General features: G+C 33.3%; 1 protein-coding gene across 5 annotated transcripts in view; it reads right to left on the bottom strand.

The window, feature by feature from the left end:
* Nucleotides 1–319: 319 nt before the first annotated feature.
* PPP1R12A (protein phosphatase 1 regulatory subunit 12A) overlaps nucleotides 320–15,967 on the bottom strand; it is a 144,312-nt gene continuing 128,664 nt past the window's right edge. For 3 of the 5 annotated variants that reach the window (XM_058568726.1, XM_058568729.1, XM_058568727.1), the window contains 5 exons: nucleotides 14,554–14,689; nucleotides 12,549–12,653; nucleotides 8,498–8,545; nucleotides 5,494–5,544; nucleotides 320–2,749 (listed from right to left, as the gene is read on the bottom strand). In XM_058568726.1, coding sequence (XP_058424709.1) covers nucleotides 2,663–2,749; nucleotides 5,494–5,544; nucleotides 8,498–8,545; nucleotides 12,549–12,653; nucleotides 14,554–14,689 — 427 coding nt within the window. In that variant the 3' untranslated portion in view covers nucleotides 320–2,662. Of the gene's footprint in view, nucleotides 2,750–4,476; nucleotides 4,627–5,493; nucleotides 5,545–8,497; nucleotides 8,546–12,548; nucleotides 12,654–14,553; nucleotides 14,690–15,967 lie in introns of those variants that run through there. The other 2 variants (XM_058568730.1, XM_058568728.1) reach the window with 2 other exon arrangements.

The following is a 15,967-nucleotide window of genomic DNA, read 5'->3' as shown; positions in this document are numbered from 1 at the left end:
CTACAAGTCCTCTACCAAAGTTCCCATTTAAGTTCCCATGAAAGTGCCCCTTATCTAGTTACAGACGTATTAGTAGATTGGGGTTGAACCTTGAAGAAATCTAGGTTGGAGAATGATCTAGTATTTTACATTTCAATGGAATATTATCTTTATATGTTTTTCCAAGCCTATGTTTGCAGCTAAGAAAAAGCACAAGTTTAATTTAGAAACCACAAATGTTTATGTAAATAAAACTTTGCGCTACAAAGCTACTATCTTGAAATTCACTGTTGTCATTATCATTTACCCACTTATCAGAAAAAAACTAGTTCTCAGAATCTGCATACAGAGAGCTTTATGTAAAATATATAAACATTTGTCCAAATTGATACACAGATTGCATAAATATGGCAATTAAGATTGCATTTACAGATGTGCATGTACAATGTTGTGCAAATTATCACAATATTACAATTTCAAAAATTATTCAAATTGGAATCCAACTAAAGCAATTAGTGAAAAAATACCCATGCAGAATTTAAATATCTCAGAACAAAATTTAAAATGTCTTCAGTAAAAGTTCACACATTTAAAATAGTTTTATTCATTTTATTTGTATATGTCAAAATACATTTTTATTTCCAAAATAGTGGGTTTTGCAACTAGTTTCATGCAGAAACAAGGTCTGCTCAATACTACCAATAAAATCAATATAGCACAGTAGCTGTTCAGTTTTAGATACAAAGAATAAATAACCTAAATACAAAACACTAAAATATTAGAAACATGTATTTAATCATTCTTCACAGGCATCCAAACTTCACAAATATAATCCTTAGCATGCCTAACTGTTGTGCAACCAGAACATGTTGCAGCCACTCAAACTGATCATTTATCTGTATATTTTATGTCCACATAAGACCATGGAAATTCTCTATATTCAGACCCAGCATTCATACAGTTCAAATATAACCAAAAATAAAATTCCCACAACTATCCTTGTACCTTTAAAAATCAAGAATCCTGAGCTTGGTAGTAAGAGCATAACCTTATATCTTCATAAAACCAATCAAGAGAGAGAGGACTTAAAATTCTGCTTACCAAAACACCCTTTCCCAACCCCAAAGTAATCTAAAATAGGCAGTAGAACACAATGACCTTTTAAAATGAAGGGGTACAAATTCACATTTAATATAGTATACAATACAATCAATAATACAATTAGCTACTATAAGCTTTACAATGTACAATTTATTCAAATGGCTGAACTGTTCAGTGGTTAAGGAGACAGTTATGTGCCAGAAAGATATAGTATTTTTTGCATGGTTGAATGAAAATATAAAAGCTATTTGTCCAAATAAAAGCCATCTTCACTATGTACTTGGTTTTGCTTTTTTTTTTTAAAAAAGGCCACTGAAATGTATAAAATGGTGTGAACATGATGGTGGTATCAAAGTCAATGCCTCTTCACATGGCAATAACAGTGCATTTAACATTAACTCACGGGTTAAGTCTGCAAATGATTTCATAGCATTACTTTGGCTAGCACAACAGTTTTAGACAGCACTCAGATAAATATTAGGTATGTGAAATGTGAAGCAATTATCTTATGCAACTTTAATTATGGTTGAATACTATCAAACAAAAACTGAAAATAAAAGTAAAAGCACTTTACAGTAGAAGACTTTTGTAAAGACAGGGCTCCACATAGTGTGTTACTTTTAAAGTCTTTATATCACATTGTTAGCAAATTTTGTTTTTAACACTATTATGGAGTAGCCTACTTTGCATTAACAGACATCTGAATTAAGAAAATAGTCAAGCATGCCATGTGGTGGTCTACAAATCAAAACAATACACTTATTTATATATACAGCATCACTCAGTACCTGCTAAAATGAAGGTGAAGATTACAGAATCTAACATCTTATACTACAGTAATAAAAAACAAACAAAAAACAAAAAAGTGACGAATGAAGGCAGAAAATAGGACTTAAAAGAATCTAATCTCAATTGACTTTAAAGCATTCATATGAGAAATAAATGCATATTGCACAAACAGTGAAAGCAAATGTTCCACCAAGCAATTCAGTTCCAGGTGGGAGACAACACAGCATTACCCTAATACATGACAATGATCTCAGAAGAGCAAATGTTCTTTTCTGTAAAGGAGAAAGCTGTGAAAACATGAAAGTCTGCCACATGAAGAGTTAGAAGGAAAAAATACAAACCCAAACTTAGATATAAAGCAAAAAAAATTAAATATCGAAAAACTGGAAACTGTGGCACATCAAAAAATGTTGAATAACTGTCTTCTGTGAGAGCTGAAAGTTTTTGTTGACACAAAAGTATTTATGTACAACTAAGGCTTACTGGTTAAATATCTGAGGCATATCTGGCCTTGAACACTTTCCTTATATGCTGGAGCTGTAAACAAGTTTTCTCAGTCATTAAAAAAAATCTTCTCAGCAGCTGCATTAAAATGAAACAATGGTCTTGATACAAGAAAAAAAAAAAAAAAAAACCCAGATAATTAAACAAAACAAAACTCCTAGATAAGAGGGCATTTGGCAGGATGTCCAAAAATGACAGTCTCCGAGGATTCTTCCCAGGCTTCCAGTGACTGTCAATTATGGTCCACTGGGTTACTAACATGTGCAATTCCATTACTTGCTGCTTTTTTTTATTTGGAAAGTTTGCTTATAACTCTGATCAAGGCCCCATTTTCATCCTTTAGCCTCTGGTTGTCTGCTTTTAGGTCTGGTAACATCTATGAGGGGAAAAATAGAACAAAAAATTTTACTTCAATAAAAAGATAAAATTTTTTTTTGATAATGTTATATTTTCACAAGACACATGAACAAGCTTTGTCAGTTATATATATTTCTAGTGGCTAAAACATATATCAAGAAGAAAGAAAAAAACAAATCCTGATTTGTGAAGCTAATTAGTTTAATAAATGATGGAATGAAAAGTTTATTCTCCCAAAGTTATCAATTAAAATGTAATAAATCACTTGATATTATGACTCACAAGCACACCATATTAGAACAGCCAAGAAAATGAAGCCTATTTTTGTTAGCGTAGGCTCTTAAAAGGGAGTTCCTGCCAGCACCTAAACCAAGGCCTTCTGCTTTATTTATGTCAGACCTCAAACCATAATACTTCCTATTATTCTATAAGAAAATCAGCTTGTTTAGGACAAGTTCTAAAGGAGTTAGACTTATTCTATATTAAAATTCCTTAAAGGATTCACCCATAGTACTACGTTTAAGTGCCTAGTACAACATCTGATCCAGGATAGGTGCTGATTAAATGGTAAAAAAGGCAATTATTACTATTATTAGAATAGTATAGAATAATTTGTAAGCCAAAGTAGTAAGTCTGTATTTATGAAAATATCCAAGCCCAGAAAAATAACCAATATTTGAAGCAAATAGAAAAACACACCTTCACATCCTCAAAACAAAGCAAATCAATTTTCTGTTTACAGACAAACTGAAGGAGGGGGTGGAAATGTTATAAGTTAACTGGATTTTCCACTAAGAATGATTTAAATTACATGTGCTCTGCCAGATTTGCTAGGAAATGGAATAGCTTACATTTTGGACATTAAAACATATTTCCTAAGATATTTAGTCCTCTTTCCTCAGCTTTCTCTCAAACTTCTCTTTGCAAAACTACCTTAAGCAAAATCTTTATGAAGAGTTTAATTTTATGTGGAACAAATCAATTCTTACCTGTGTTCAGAATGTATGGATATAAAAACAGTAATCTGAAGTTTATGTATTAGGATACCTCTGTAATAGAGAACTAAGTGAATATTAACTAAGATGGTTCTGACTGAAAATAACATTATTTTGTTTTTGTTTTTTTTTTTTAATTTTATTTATTTATTTTTTTCCCCCAAAGCCCCAGCAGATAGTTGTATGTCATAGTTGCACGTCCTTCTAGTTGCTGTATGTGGGACGCGGCCTCAGCATGGCCGGAGAAGCAGTGCGTCAGTGCGTGCCCGGGATCCGAACCCGGGCAGCCAGCAGCGGAGCGCACTCACTTAACCGCTAAACCGTGGGGCCGGCCCAATAACATTATTTTGAAAAACAGATAATGCATGCTTAATCTTAAGTTTCACCATATATTAATTATATAACATGTAAAATACATTTTATACTGTTTATGTTCCATTTTCTTTTGAATAAAGAGTTTTAAATAATAGCCATATTTTTAATCCCTAAAATACTTACAGAGCCAAAAATGTGCACAAGCTTTGCAAAAGTGCAGACAAGTCTTTTATTTAAATTCCTAAGTCATTCCCTAAGTTTATTGTAGTTTATCAGTCACAATATACAATTAGTGACACTTTCTAACATTCTGAGAAGCCATGCATAATTAAACAGTTATATGATAAGCTCCAGACACAATGGCATTAATTTGTAAAAGTGAGCTCAAGACACGCTTACTAATACAAAAACACCTGCCTGGCTCTACCAGGAAGAATGATGAAACTATAAATTATAGGTTCACAGACTGCAGTTGCCTACAGAACCCTGAGCGCTTGGCTACCACTCTTGTCAAGGCCCTATTCTCAGTCAGCAGTCGCTCATTTAACTCTCTCAGAGTTTGAATTTGCTTTATTTGGTGCAGGTTCTGCAGGAATCAGAACATAAAGAAATAGAAAATAAAAAATAAGAAAATGGAAAAGAGTACAATATAAAGAATCACAGATAACGAATATAAGAAGAAAAAAATTAAGACTCTTAAAAAGAATATTCCATGAGATTTACAAAGGTAAACAGTATAGTCCCAAAGTTGCAAATCAAACAAAATACATAAGCAAACAAAATCCAAAGAATTTGTCTCCAAAGCCATTTAATAATAACATTCTAATAGGAAACCAAATAATTCAATACTAAAACATTTAAGTCAATATTCTAATTCTATGGGCACAATGTCCTATGTATTAGTGCGTTAATTCACGTGACAGAGATATTTTATGCAAGACAATGTGATGAGAGGTAATCAATTAACTATGCTATTTTTTTTTCCGGCAAGAGCGTTCCTGGCCAACATTCAAAACAAATAGTTATTTCCACAGGTAAACGCAGAGTTCGATAAAATATAGCTCTGCCTGTCCACTACTCTAATGTCCTTTATTTTCAAAAGACATTTTGTATATTGATCCCCTCCTCCACCATTTACTCTCCAAGAAAAAGAGTACATGAAATGTGAAGAAATAACAAATCCCAAATCTTGTCATTATTGTCTAATTTCTTCTATACCTGAATACCAAAAGTGCCATAAAAATTGATTAACAAAAAGATGTGCCTTTCAAGTACTCTCCTAGCTCACCTAAAACCTGGATTTAGGAAGAAAGAGGAGCACAAGACAGAGATAATTCACAAACCACATAATCAGCTTTGAGAATAATTAATGTAAACATAGTGTCTATAACAGTACTGTCAAATTTGAGTTCATAGACAGCATTCTTTCTCATAAGTAGCATGGTTTACTTACTTTGAGTTCTTCTTCCATTTCAGATATTCTTCTTTCTAGAGCTCTTCGTTCCTATAGAAATTTAAGGTACCAATATTAATTACATAATTATTATATTCTAAAATTTTCTTCTAAATTGTGAAATAGTGACACTTTAGAATCAAAAATCAAATCAGGAGCAGTGTAGAAAGAGATGTGATGCCAGTGATGGATAAAGAGCTTTCCAAAATTTGAGAGAAATAATATGAAATTATTTTTATTACTTTCTATAAGCTCTCTCTTTAAAACTTTGACTTTCTGGGAAGACGATACATAACATGTTCAAACTATTTTTTCAGTTCACATAAAACTTTGGGATAGAGTAAACTAATACTCAAGACTGAGGAGCGTATAATAAGAAAAGAAAAAAAAACTCACACAAAGATGCAATTATTCTACAGTGATAGAAGCAGAAAAGCAAGAAGCAAATGTGCCTAAAATATGTGTACTTCAAAGTTTCAAAAAGATCTAAGAGAAGTTCATCTCCTCCACCCACAATGTTTACTAGCCATTATTTATCCAATCGATTTTATAGCTTGGTATATAGGTTGACACTGTGTGTAGCATTAATGCAGTGAATCTAATGAGGCAGCAACTGCAGCATTTATTTGATACTCCCTCATTTCAAAGAGTGACAGCCAAAGGCAACATACAATACATTACTGCAGTGTACTGTTTTATTCTCCCCTAAAAAAGCATTCTAGGGTGTTATGCAAAAGCAAGCAGCAGTAATTAACGTGCTGTAAAACTTTGGTTAGGTCATACCGCCCAGAAGATACTGACTCTTGCCGGTCACCTTTCAGATACAAACCATTTAAATTTAGTTTAATCACACTGAAACTGTTTCCAATACATTCTTTCCCAGATAATTAATTAATGTTGATATTTAGTAAAGCAGTACATTTACTGTAAATGTTAATATTTTTAGGGTAGGGGATTTTAAAAAATAGATGGAATCCTACTCATAGTCTTATAAGTACCATGTTATTCTAGTATCAGCATGTTTAAATAGTATTACATACACAAAAATGTTATTTTCTATGACCAGTATTATTAGTTAATAATACAAATTTATAAAAACAATTGTACTTCTCAAAATACTAGGACATACAGTGTCATATTTGATCCTCATAACTTTGTGAAATATCAGAAATAGCATATTTCCTACAACTGATAGGTAACCTCCCCATCATCCTCAATTTTATTAGGTGCCTTTAAGATTTTAACTAGTTAGTGGTAAAGCAAGACAAAAACATTACACCAAATTGTCTTGTTGACAAATTGACAAGAGTAAAGTTGCAGGCAATTTCCTATGTTTGACAAGTAAATTTATTAACATAAAAAAATACAGTTAAGAGAAAACGCATGTAAAGTGCTTAGCTCAGTGCCTGCCTGGTACATAAGAGAGTGCTGAATAAATGTTAGCAGCTATTATTAATACTATTATTACCAACGTCTGTTAAATTGAGAGTGGATTAGCTATTTTGAAATTTATCTGCATTTGACAGGCAGAACAAGAAGGTGGGGTGAGAGTGCCAGAATATGAACGTGTGTATCGTGTGCATAAGCCTCCATAAAAAAAGGATAGACATCAAAATATCAGTTATCTCTGCATGACAGAAGTATGGATGATTTTATTCTCACCTTTTGTAAAAATTTTTGTAATAAATATATATTACTTTCACAAGAAAAATTAAGTATTTTTCAAAAATGTAACTGTCTCAAAAATAAATAATATTTTGAGTAAGTATATTCTGCTATTTATGTATTTCATCTCAACCATTAGTACGGATAATAGAGAAGTAATTTTTACTATTTCTGCATATCTTGGATATAAAATTCAATAATAGTTATATTGTGAAAGGATATAACAACATTAAATTTAATAAAATAAGTGATTCTAAGTTTTTAGCAATTGCTAGTTATAGCAATAGTTCTTTAAATGGCTCAGAACAATAATTTTTAAAATTTGCTGAAATCATAATAAAACTAATAGTTATTACAAGGTACAATTTAGTAAATGACACACTCATTAACAGACTGTATTTGTTTATTTACATATTCTGTATTTTTTACCATTTCTCTCTCTCTTTTTGGTCAAAAAGGTAAATTGGCTATTTCTAAAATGGAATGAAGAAAACGTTTTTATATCAAATGCTCCTGATTATTTATTCTTTGATCTAGAGATCACAGCCACTCAGGATGTAATTTCTTCTCCGGCTGAAATCTTACAAGTCTAGCCACTGCTCACTTTCACTACACACACTCTTTGAGCACTTTTCCTTTAATTTTTGATCATTTATATGTTCTCAACTGCTCAGTCTAAACTTGTAGAGTTATTCCTATGGCCACTGCCAGACCTCTGAGCAATAATAATAATAAATGGGGAGAAACATTAAGTGGATATATCATAGCCAGATAAAAAATTGTAGAAATACATAAAATGGCAAAAGAATTTTCTTGTAATCAACTTTTTTGTTTCAAATATCCTACTTAAATTAAATATTTACACTCAAAAGTAAATAAACTTTAAAGAGAATTTGAAAATTTGATGTCCCCAGCATCTTTAAAAAACTTTATTTCAAGAATGGAAAGAATTAAACTAAATGTGTATATGATTAAAATACTTTTAAGTATATCATCACAGAAAATCAAAGAGTGATAAATGGCATTTCAAAAATATCAGATTCACTACCACAATGTGTACAGTTCACAATCAAGGCAAGATACTTTTTTTAATCCATTAAAAGAATAACATGGTAAATTAAGTCTTGTTTAACAAGGCAATTTCACACCTAGAGAGACCCCACAGAACTCTATAAAAAAGCTAAGCTAGAAAACATTCACAATTAAATTAATAAATATTAATTTAAACTAATTAAAACTACCATCCATAAAAACAAAACCAAGGAAAACAAATCTACCATTGCTAGCACAAAACAATAAAGGGGAAAATGATTACTTATTCAATAAAATGGACACCTACCCTTTTTTCCATTTCCAATAGTGACCTATCAGCAAATCTTTCTTGTCTCTGCAAGAAAGTTTGAAATATAAAAGAGATGTGAGTGCAATAAAGATGGGGAGGACCAGGGTAACTCTCCTCTAGTGGTGTTAAAAAAAATCACACTATTCAGGTGGAGTAATACACAGGTGTGGGTAAAGAAAATAGAAAGCAAGGTTTGTACTGAAATAATGAGTTAAAGGAATGCTTAGAAATAGAATGGTCTCCACACCTCTCATGGTCTATATATCACTTTTCCTCAGGTTTTTACACAGTTTAGCTGAGGGTAAGGATGGGTGTGTACTGTGGAACAAAACCCAAAACATCCTAGTTTTCCCTCCCATGCCCCAGCCCTCTCCTCTCCTATGCCACCAGGAGGAGCAGCTTATCTGAATGGTCAGATTCTAGGACCCTGACTGAGATGTAGTTTTGACCAGGTCGAGTGACTCTGTATCCATGCAGCCAGACCAGTAAACTGGTCTTTTTGTCCTCTCTCACAGCTATCTTAGTCTTGCTCACTCTCTCTCTACAGTTTTCTTTTCCAATCATCCATGGTCCAAAATTGGTAAGAAGGTTCATACCCATTGTCACTTATAAGAAATCCCAGCTATACAGATTTTCTTCCCCTGGTGAGCTCAGGTCTCTCATTTTTTCTGCTTCCTGTACTATGAGACCAACTCAAAGTGGATAAAATCCTGAGATTTGGGGCATGGAAAGGATCCTTGGGATTTTAAGCTACATGTTGCACCCAATACCAGAGAGCTCTGCATATGGATACTGAGTACAGGCCCCGTTAAAAACAAATGGTATCTTAGTTCTATTTACAATGACCTCTGTACATATATCCCCCTTTGGAATCCTGGTCAATTTGCTGAAAACGAATTAATCAAATAGCTCATTCTCCAAAAGCCAATTTGCTGAATAACCACTTTACCAAAAATGTTTTTTGACAACTTTAACGAGAATGCTCTTTTATGACTAAGAACCACAAAATATACTTAAATATATATATATATATATATTTCATCATCGATTAAGCACAACTTCACTGCTTAATGTGGTAATTTAAAAAGCATTTCTTTTTATAATTTCCTCTCTGTCAACCTTTTTAGCATTTCTGTTTTAGTATCATCAGGACTTGTAACCAAGTTACTTTTTGATCATTTTTTTCACAATTTCTTTTCTATGATTATGGTATATAAGAATTTGGCCAGGCACCCTTTTCTCTTTTGTTTTAAATGGTTTTACACTTTTGTGCTTACTCTTTCTGGAAAAATATAAGTTGATATATTCCAATTGCTTATTGTTAGAAATCAAATTCAGAATTTCAAATGTGATAAGACTGCTTAAGCTAATTCTGATTTCTTTTTGATGTTGTTAAATTTACATTTATATGTCAATTGCTAGAAACATAAAACAAAGGCTAATATGCCACTTGAGAATCTGCAAATGAATCCTAAAAACGCTTAAAGCTGAAAAATTTAAAAATGACATTCAAAAGCCCCTGAAAGAAATGAGAAATAGCTGGAACAATGCCATCACATATAAATTAATAAAATTTTAGATGGAAAATCAGCATTTCATTGGGGATTTTTTTTTTCACATAGGAATATTTTAGCAATTTTATGATTCATCTGCCAATTTCTTAGGTCAAAAGATCAACTTTAGTTAATATTTTTGGCAAATATTCTGGTTAAAGCTGTTAAGATCACAATTAGTAAGCCTGGTGAATTGACATTTGACAAAATGATTATTCATCAAACCAGTTTCTGGTAAATTATCCTATTTTTCTCCTTTGGAGACTGTACAGGAAGGAGGGTGACTGGGCTAAGGCAGAATTCAAGGATTTGATTCCCTTCGATAAATACTAGCAAATAGACCTAAACTTCAAGATTAATTCTTAATAGGATAACAGTTCCCTTGGAAAAATTCCATGAGACTATCAAAACTGCCACCACTATGTATGTTCATGAATAGTGATGGAAGTCATGCTAAAAAAAAAAAATCAGGTGGAAAGATTCACTATAGACTTAAATGCTTGGATAAATACTCTGAAGTTGAATAAAAAGTTTAATGTTAATCAGTTTTACTTTTACATGTATCCCTAAATTTTTAAGATAACATTGACACAGTTTTTCCAACTAAGACATTAACTTTGAATATTTACTCAATATCTTATATTCTGAATTATGCTTCTCATTATTAAGTTAGTATACTGGGCACGATATTCAGAAGCTGTCATACTTTTTAATCCAGTGACTTGTTTCTCTGGCCACAGTTGATAGGATCAGAAACTGGTACATGACCCAAAGGCAGCTTGCTATATACTGTCCAGTGTTTTATGAAATGGTCACTAACAGGACCATGAGTACTAACCAGACTGCTCCATACTGATAATAACTGGCTAATTCTGTCAGTTCCTCTCTCTTGTGGAATTTAAATGAGACATATAGGAAGAATTAGATGACAAGAGTAGACAGAAGAGCAGAGAAACACAGAGAAAGCAGGAGTTTGAAGGAGACACACAGGAAGAATTAGATGACAAAAGAATAGACAGAAGAGCAGAGAAACACAGAGAAAGCAGTAAGTAGTGGAAATATAGATACGCCGAGTCACCATAATGACAGAACACTACAGTCGGAAGCAGTAGACATTTTTATTTAGAAAACATTATGACCAAATCTCTGGAGCTGAAGCTATTTTCAGAGAACTAGTTACGATATTTTTGTGTGGAGGCTCATTAAGCTACTAATGCAATCTGAAGAATAATGACATTGCAGCTTACCATAAATCTAAGTGTAAACCAGCAAGTTTCAATTTGTGTGACATTCCAAGTCTTTATGACACCTTGCTATGAAAGGTGTTTTTGTTTTGCCTTACTCCTCTGTGTATCTTGATTGTAAATCCTCACCAACTGATGCAATCTGAAGAGCCTTCATAACCTCATACGGTTAGTGCGACCCCTGGAATTTTAGCACAGTCTCCATTGTGCATAGATAATTGCTTCACAACATAACAGTGGTTAACAACAACAAAAAGGGACCTGGTAACAAGTGTAAGTTCAACACACAGAATTAATTTAACAATTGTGAAAAAGATGAGTGTGAAAGAATGGCCAAAGAAAGTATGCAGTCTCATTTATAGAACCAGAGATACTATTTTAGATCGGTGCTTTCAAACTGGATTCCAAGAGTTGTACTGCAGGAATGTGTTTATGCTAGAAAGTTCTCATGTTAAAATTAAACAAGTTTGTTTCCTTAAAAATTACAGGACCCCTGAGAGCCTTTAACATATAAATAGACCCTGTAAAATCTCCAAGATGTAGAATATATAGTATTTCCCAAGTTTCTTGGATCATAAAGTTTTTTTTTTTTTTCTTGAAAGGGGTCAGGGGGAGAAGGAGGAGGGAATGTGCCTATCACTATCTTCCAGAACTAGTGTTCCATGGAAAAAGAGTTTGGGAAACAATTTCTAGATCATACGCATCCTAGATTATACGTACAAGGTTGCGAGTTCTACATGGCTATCCCAATTTTCTTGTCTAAAATTGTCTCCTCTAAGCTGTTGTACAGAAGGAAGGTAAAAGGAGTTATGACTAAAATTATCTACTGCCAGCATTACTATAGCAAATCACTTTTTTTGAACAAGAAATATTCATAATGAGTAAAAATTATTATAAAGCAATTTTATGGCTTTAAGAAGATTATGAATAGATGCTTTTAATGTCTTGCTAAGTTTGGTATGCTGGAAATAAGCTTTTATATCCTTCATGTACCACAACATAGGTATTAAAAGGCTGAAAAATATTTCAACTTTCCACTATAAGGCTATATTTCTATATTTTTAACTTACTTTAGAAAAAAATAAATGAAGTTATCAGTAAACTGTATTATCTTGACTCCTTCTTATTAATAAGCTATTATCAGTAACCCAACTTATGTTTAGAACACGAGAGAACATTTCAATGCAATTTCTTATCCAGTATAAATCACAACCATTTCTTTTTGAGTACCAAAGAGAAAAAGGTACAAACCTGGGCGGCCTTTTCCAATTGCAATTTAAGATCTGTCAGTTCCATATTTGTATCATGTAGCTGTGCTTTCAGCTTTTCATTTTCAGCTAGAATTTGTTCATAAAGCTATAAAAATTATGGGAGAAGAACAAATTACTTTTCTGCTTTCCTAATATTTTAAGATTTCCTATTAATTATTTTGCAATATTAAAACAGAAAGATTAATGTAACATATGAGCTATTAAAGGATGCATTAAAAATATATTTTAATGCTTTACGGTTGCAAGGCAGAAATTTTTGGTTATGCAGGTGTGTTTGTCTCACATAAACACTTAAAACCTAGTTCCAGTATTTACAATCTAAGACTTCACTGAGAAATCTGACTTTCCACTTTCCATTAAAAAAATTTCAGTTATCTGATGAAGAGGGACCACATATCTGCACAGCAACTATAGCTGGAGCTAAGGAGCCACTGTGATCTTTATTCAGAGTGTGTGTTTTTTTCTCTCTATCATTCCCTCTTGAATTCCTGACACTGAGATGGAGTATCAGTTGCATTTCCCATTATACTTGTATTATTTTTATTAAAGTTAAAAGGAAAGTGAAATATTTCTTTAACACTTTCATACCACTTGAATCTACTACTTCTTTTTCCCTCATCTCTACTACCACCCTCATAGAAGGCTACCATCATCTCTCATCTGGACTATTCTAATATCAGAATTGTTCTCTTGACCTCCCTCTGGTTTTACACATAGCAGCAAGAGTTAACCTTTCAAAATGACAATCTCATAATTTTCATATGTCAACCATTTCATTAACCCTCACACGTTAAAAGCCCTTGAACAGCTTCCCAATGTTCTCAGTATAAGGATATCCTTAAAATAGCCTGCAAGGCATTGTATGGTCTGGTCTCAGCCTACACATCTAGCTGCAATCTCACACCACCATCTCCTCCGGTCTACCAACCATACTGAAAATTTAATTACTTTGATGCGTCACATACCCTTCCACCACCAGGTCTATGTGCTTGCAGTTCATTCCATCTGCAACACTTTTTTCTCCCATGCCTGCCAGTTAGTTACTAATCATTCTTCTATTCTTGGCTGAAGCTTCACTTCCTTAGGAAATCCATCCTCAGGCCCTGTCACTTTCTTTTGTTACACATTTTTATAAAACTGTTTCTTTACTTCAGGATAATTCTTTCAATTTTTAAATTACACATTCATTAGTATGACTGTATGATAATGTCTTTCTCTCTCACTATATGGAAGATGCTCACAAGAGCAGGGACGATATCTCTTATCGGCACTGCCCCTAAGTAGAAGCTCACTATTTAGCACAGTTCAGTGTTCAGTTCTTTGCTGAATGAATGAATGAATCTTATTCATAAAGTAAACTGACCCTCCTACTTTCCTTCTCTTGCTGATTTGGCTTATAAGCAAGTGAGTTAGCTGTCAAATACCTGGAGACATGTACAAATACCACAAGCCTTCTTTTTCTCCAATAAACTTCATCAGGTTTATTCTAATCTCATAATATGAATAACCATGATAGTCAGAATCCTAGATTGAGTTTCCAAGATAATCCTTCACAGTACTTTAGCTATCACAAGTTTTTCAGTTACCTAGGAAAAACTTTATTCTCCCAGCAAAAGCCGTATTCTTTGTTTGGCTTCTTCCTATCTACAAATAGATAAAGAAAAGCGTGTGTGTGCATATGCACACACACCCCTCTTCCCCCCCACCTAGTCAGTGTCCCTTTTCAGTTCAATCACAGTATGACAGCACTGGCCTCAGATACTTATACGTGAAATAAAGTCCTGGGTACTTTCCCCTTTCCTTTAAAAAACAAACAAACAAATAGCTGTTTATATTCTACTTACTATTAACTGCCCAAAACTGAAAATTAAAGTAAGTTATTTCAAGATACTTATTTCATTATGAGTTTCTAGGAATAATATTCAAACATAAATATCAAACAAAAAGATTACTGTTAATTAAATATAACTAAATAACCCAAGTACCTTTTTAAAGTCAGTTGAGTCATCCTTTTCTAGCCTGCTACTGTAAGGTTTTCTTTCTTCTAAGTAACTGTATGATCCAGAGCGACCCAGCAAGGAATCATACCGATCACTAGCTGATGTGGAACTGGTTTCATATCTTTAAAAGATGAGTTCAAGTCAAAGTCTATTATAGGCTTTCACAACTTACATTAGCATGCATCCTAGTATATATTAACTTGATATTCCAAAAATAGTAGATAACATTCCCCCCTGTTATTTAATCAACTTTTGTGATATACAATAAATGGGAAATTATTTTTAATACCACTCATTACCATTATTTGAGGAAGGCATTCAATATTTCTATATGCAAAAGTCAAAAGTGGTTTCACATCATGATAAATTATTTCAACATTTTTAAATTGTACATATTTTTTCACATTTTAACATCTCTGAAATCAGAATATGGCTTACAATTGATGGTGTATTATAGTTTAATTGATAGCACTTTTCCTTTTTTAAAGTAGTATACAACTGTATTTTAAAATTGGTAACATTTTAGATTTGATAAACTAACTATAGTCTACCCAAAGTGATAGATAATAGGTTTGTCCTAAACAAGAACAACATATCTCATTTGTAAATGAGAATTTTCTTATTATCCAGTTCTGAATTTAGGTTACCTTTTCTGATAAATACTATTGCCTCTACATTTCACTTCAATAGAATCATCAGTACAGTCGGGCTCCACACCTGGGGATTCAACTAACCGCAGATTAAAAGGCCTACGTTGCATCTGTACTGAACATGTACAGGCTTTTTTTTCTTGTCATTAATCCCTAAACAATACAGTAGAACAGCTATTTACATGTATTTACATTGTACTGGGTGTTCTAAGTAATCTAGAGATGATTTAAAGTACACGGGAGGATATGTGACGGTTACATGCAAATACTACGCCATTTTATAATTTTTTTTTATAATTTTATTTATTTATTTTTTCCCCCAAAGCCCCAGTAGAGAGTTGTATGTCATAGTTGCACATCCTTCTAGTTGCTGTATGTGGGACGCGGCCTCAGCATGGCCAGAGAAGCGGTGCGGCGGTGCGCGCCCGGGATCCGAACCCGGGCCGCCAGCAGCGGAGCGCGCACACTTAACCGCCAAGCCACGGGGCCGGCCCACTACGCCATTTTATAGAACGGACTTGAGCATCCTCGGATTCTGGGGTGGGTGGGGGTGGGGGTGGGGTGTGTCCTCAAATCACCCTCAGATACCGAGGGACAAAGGTATGTAAAAATTTGTTCTTGGGTTTACAAGGCTTTGGTTAACAATTATGGGCAAGAGAGATGGAATGGAGATTAGAGTCAAGAATATTGTGGAGGTTCTCTGACAAGATAAGCGATTTTGAGCTAGAGAGATGACACTTCTTAGCGTC

This window comes from Diceros bicornis, chromosome 25 (assembly GCF_020826845.1).
Source record: "Diceros bicornis minor isolate mBicDic1 chromosome 25, mDicBic1.mat.cur, whole genome shotgun sequence".
Classification (NCBI taxonomy): Eukaryota; Metazoa; Chordata; class Mammalia; order Perissodactyla; family Rhinocerotidae; genus Diceros; species Diceros bicornis.
This window is presented reverse-complemented; position numbering and strand designations above follow the sequence as displayed.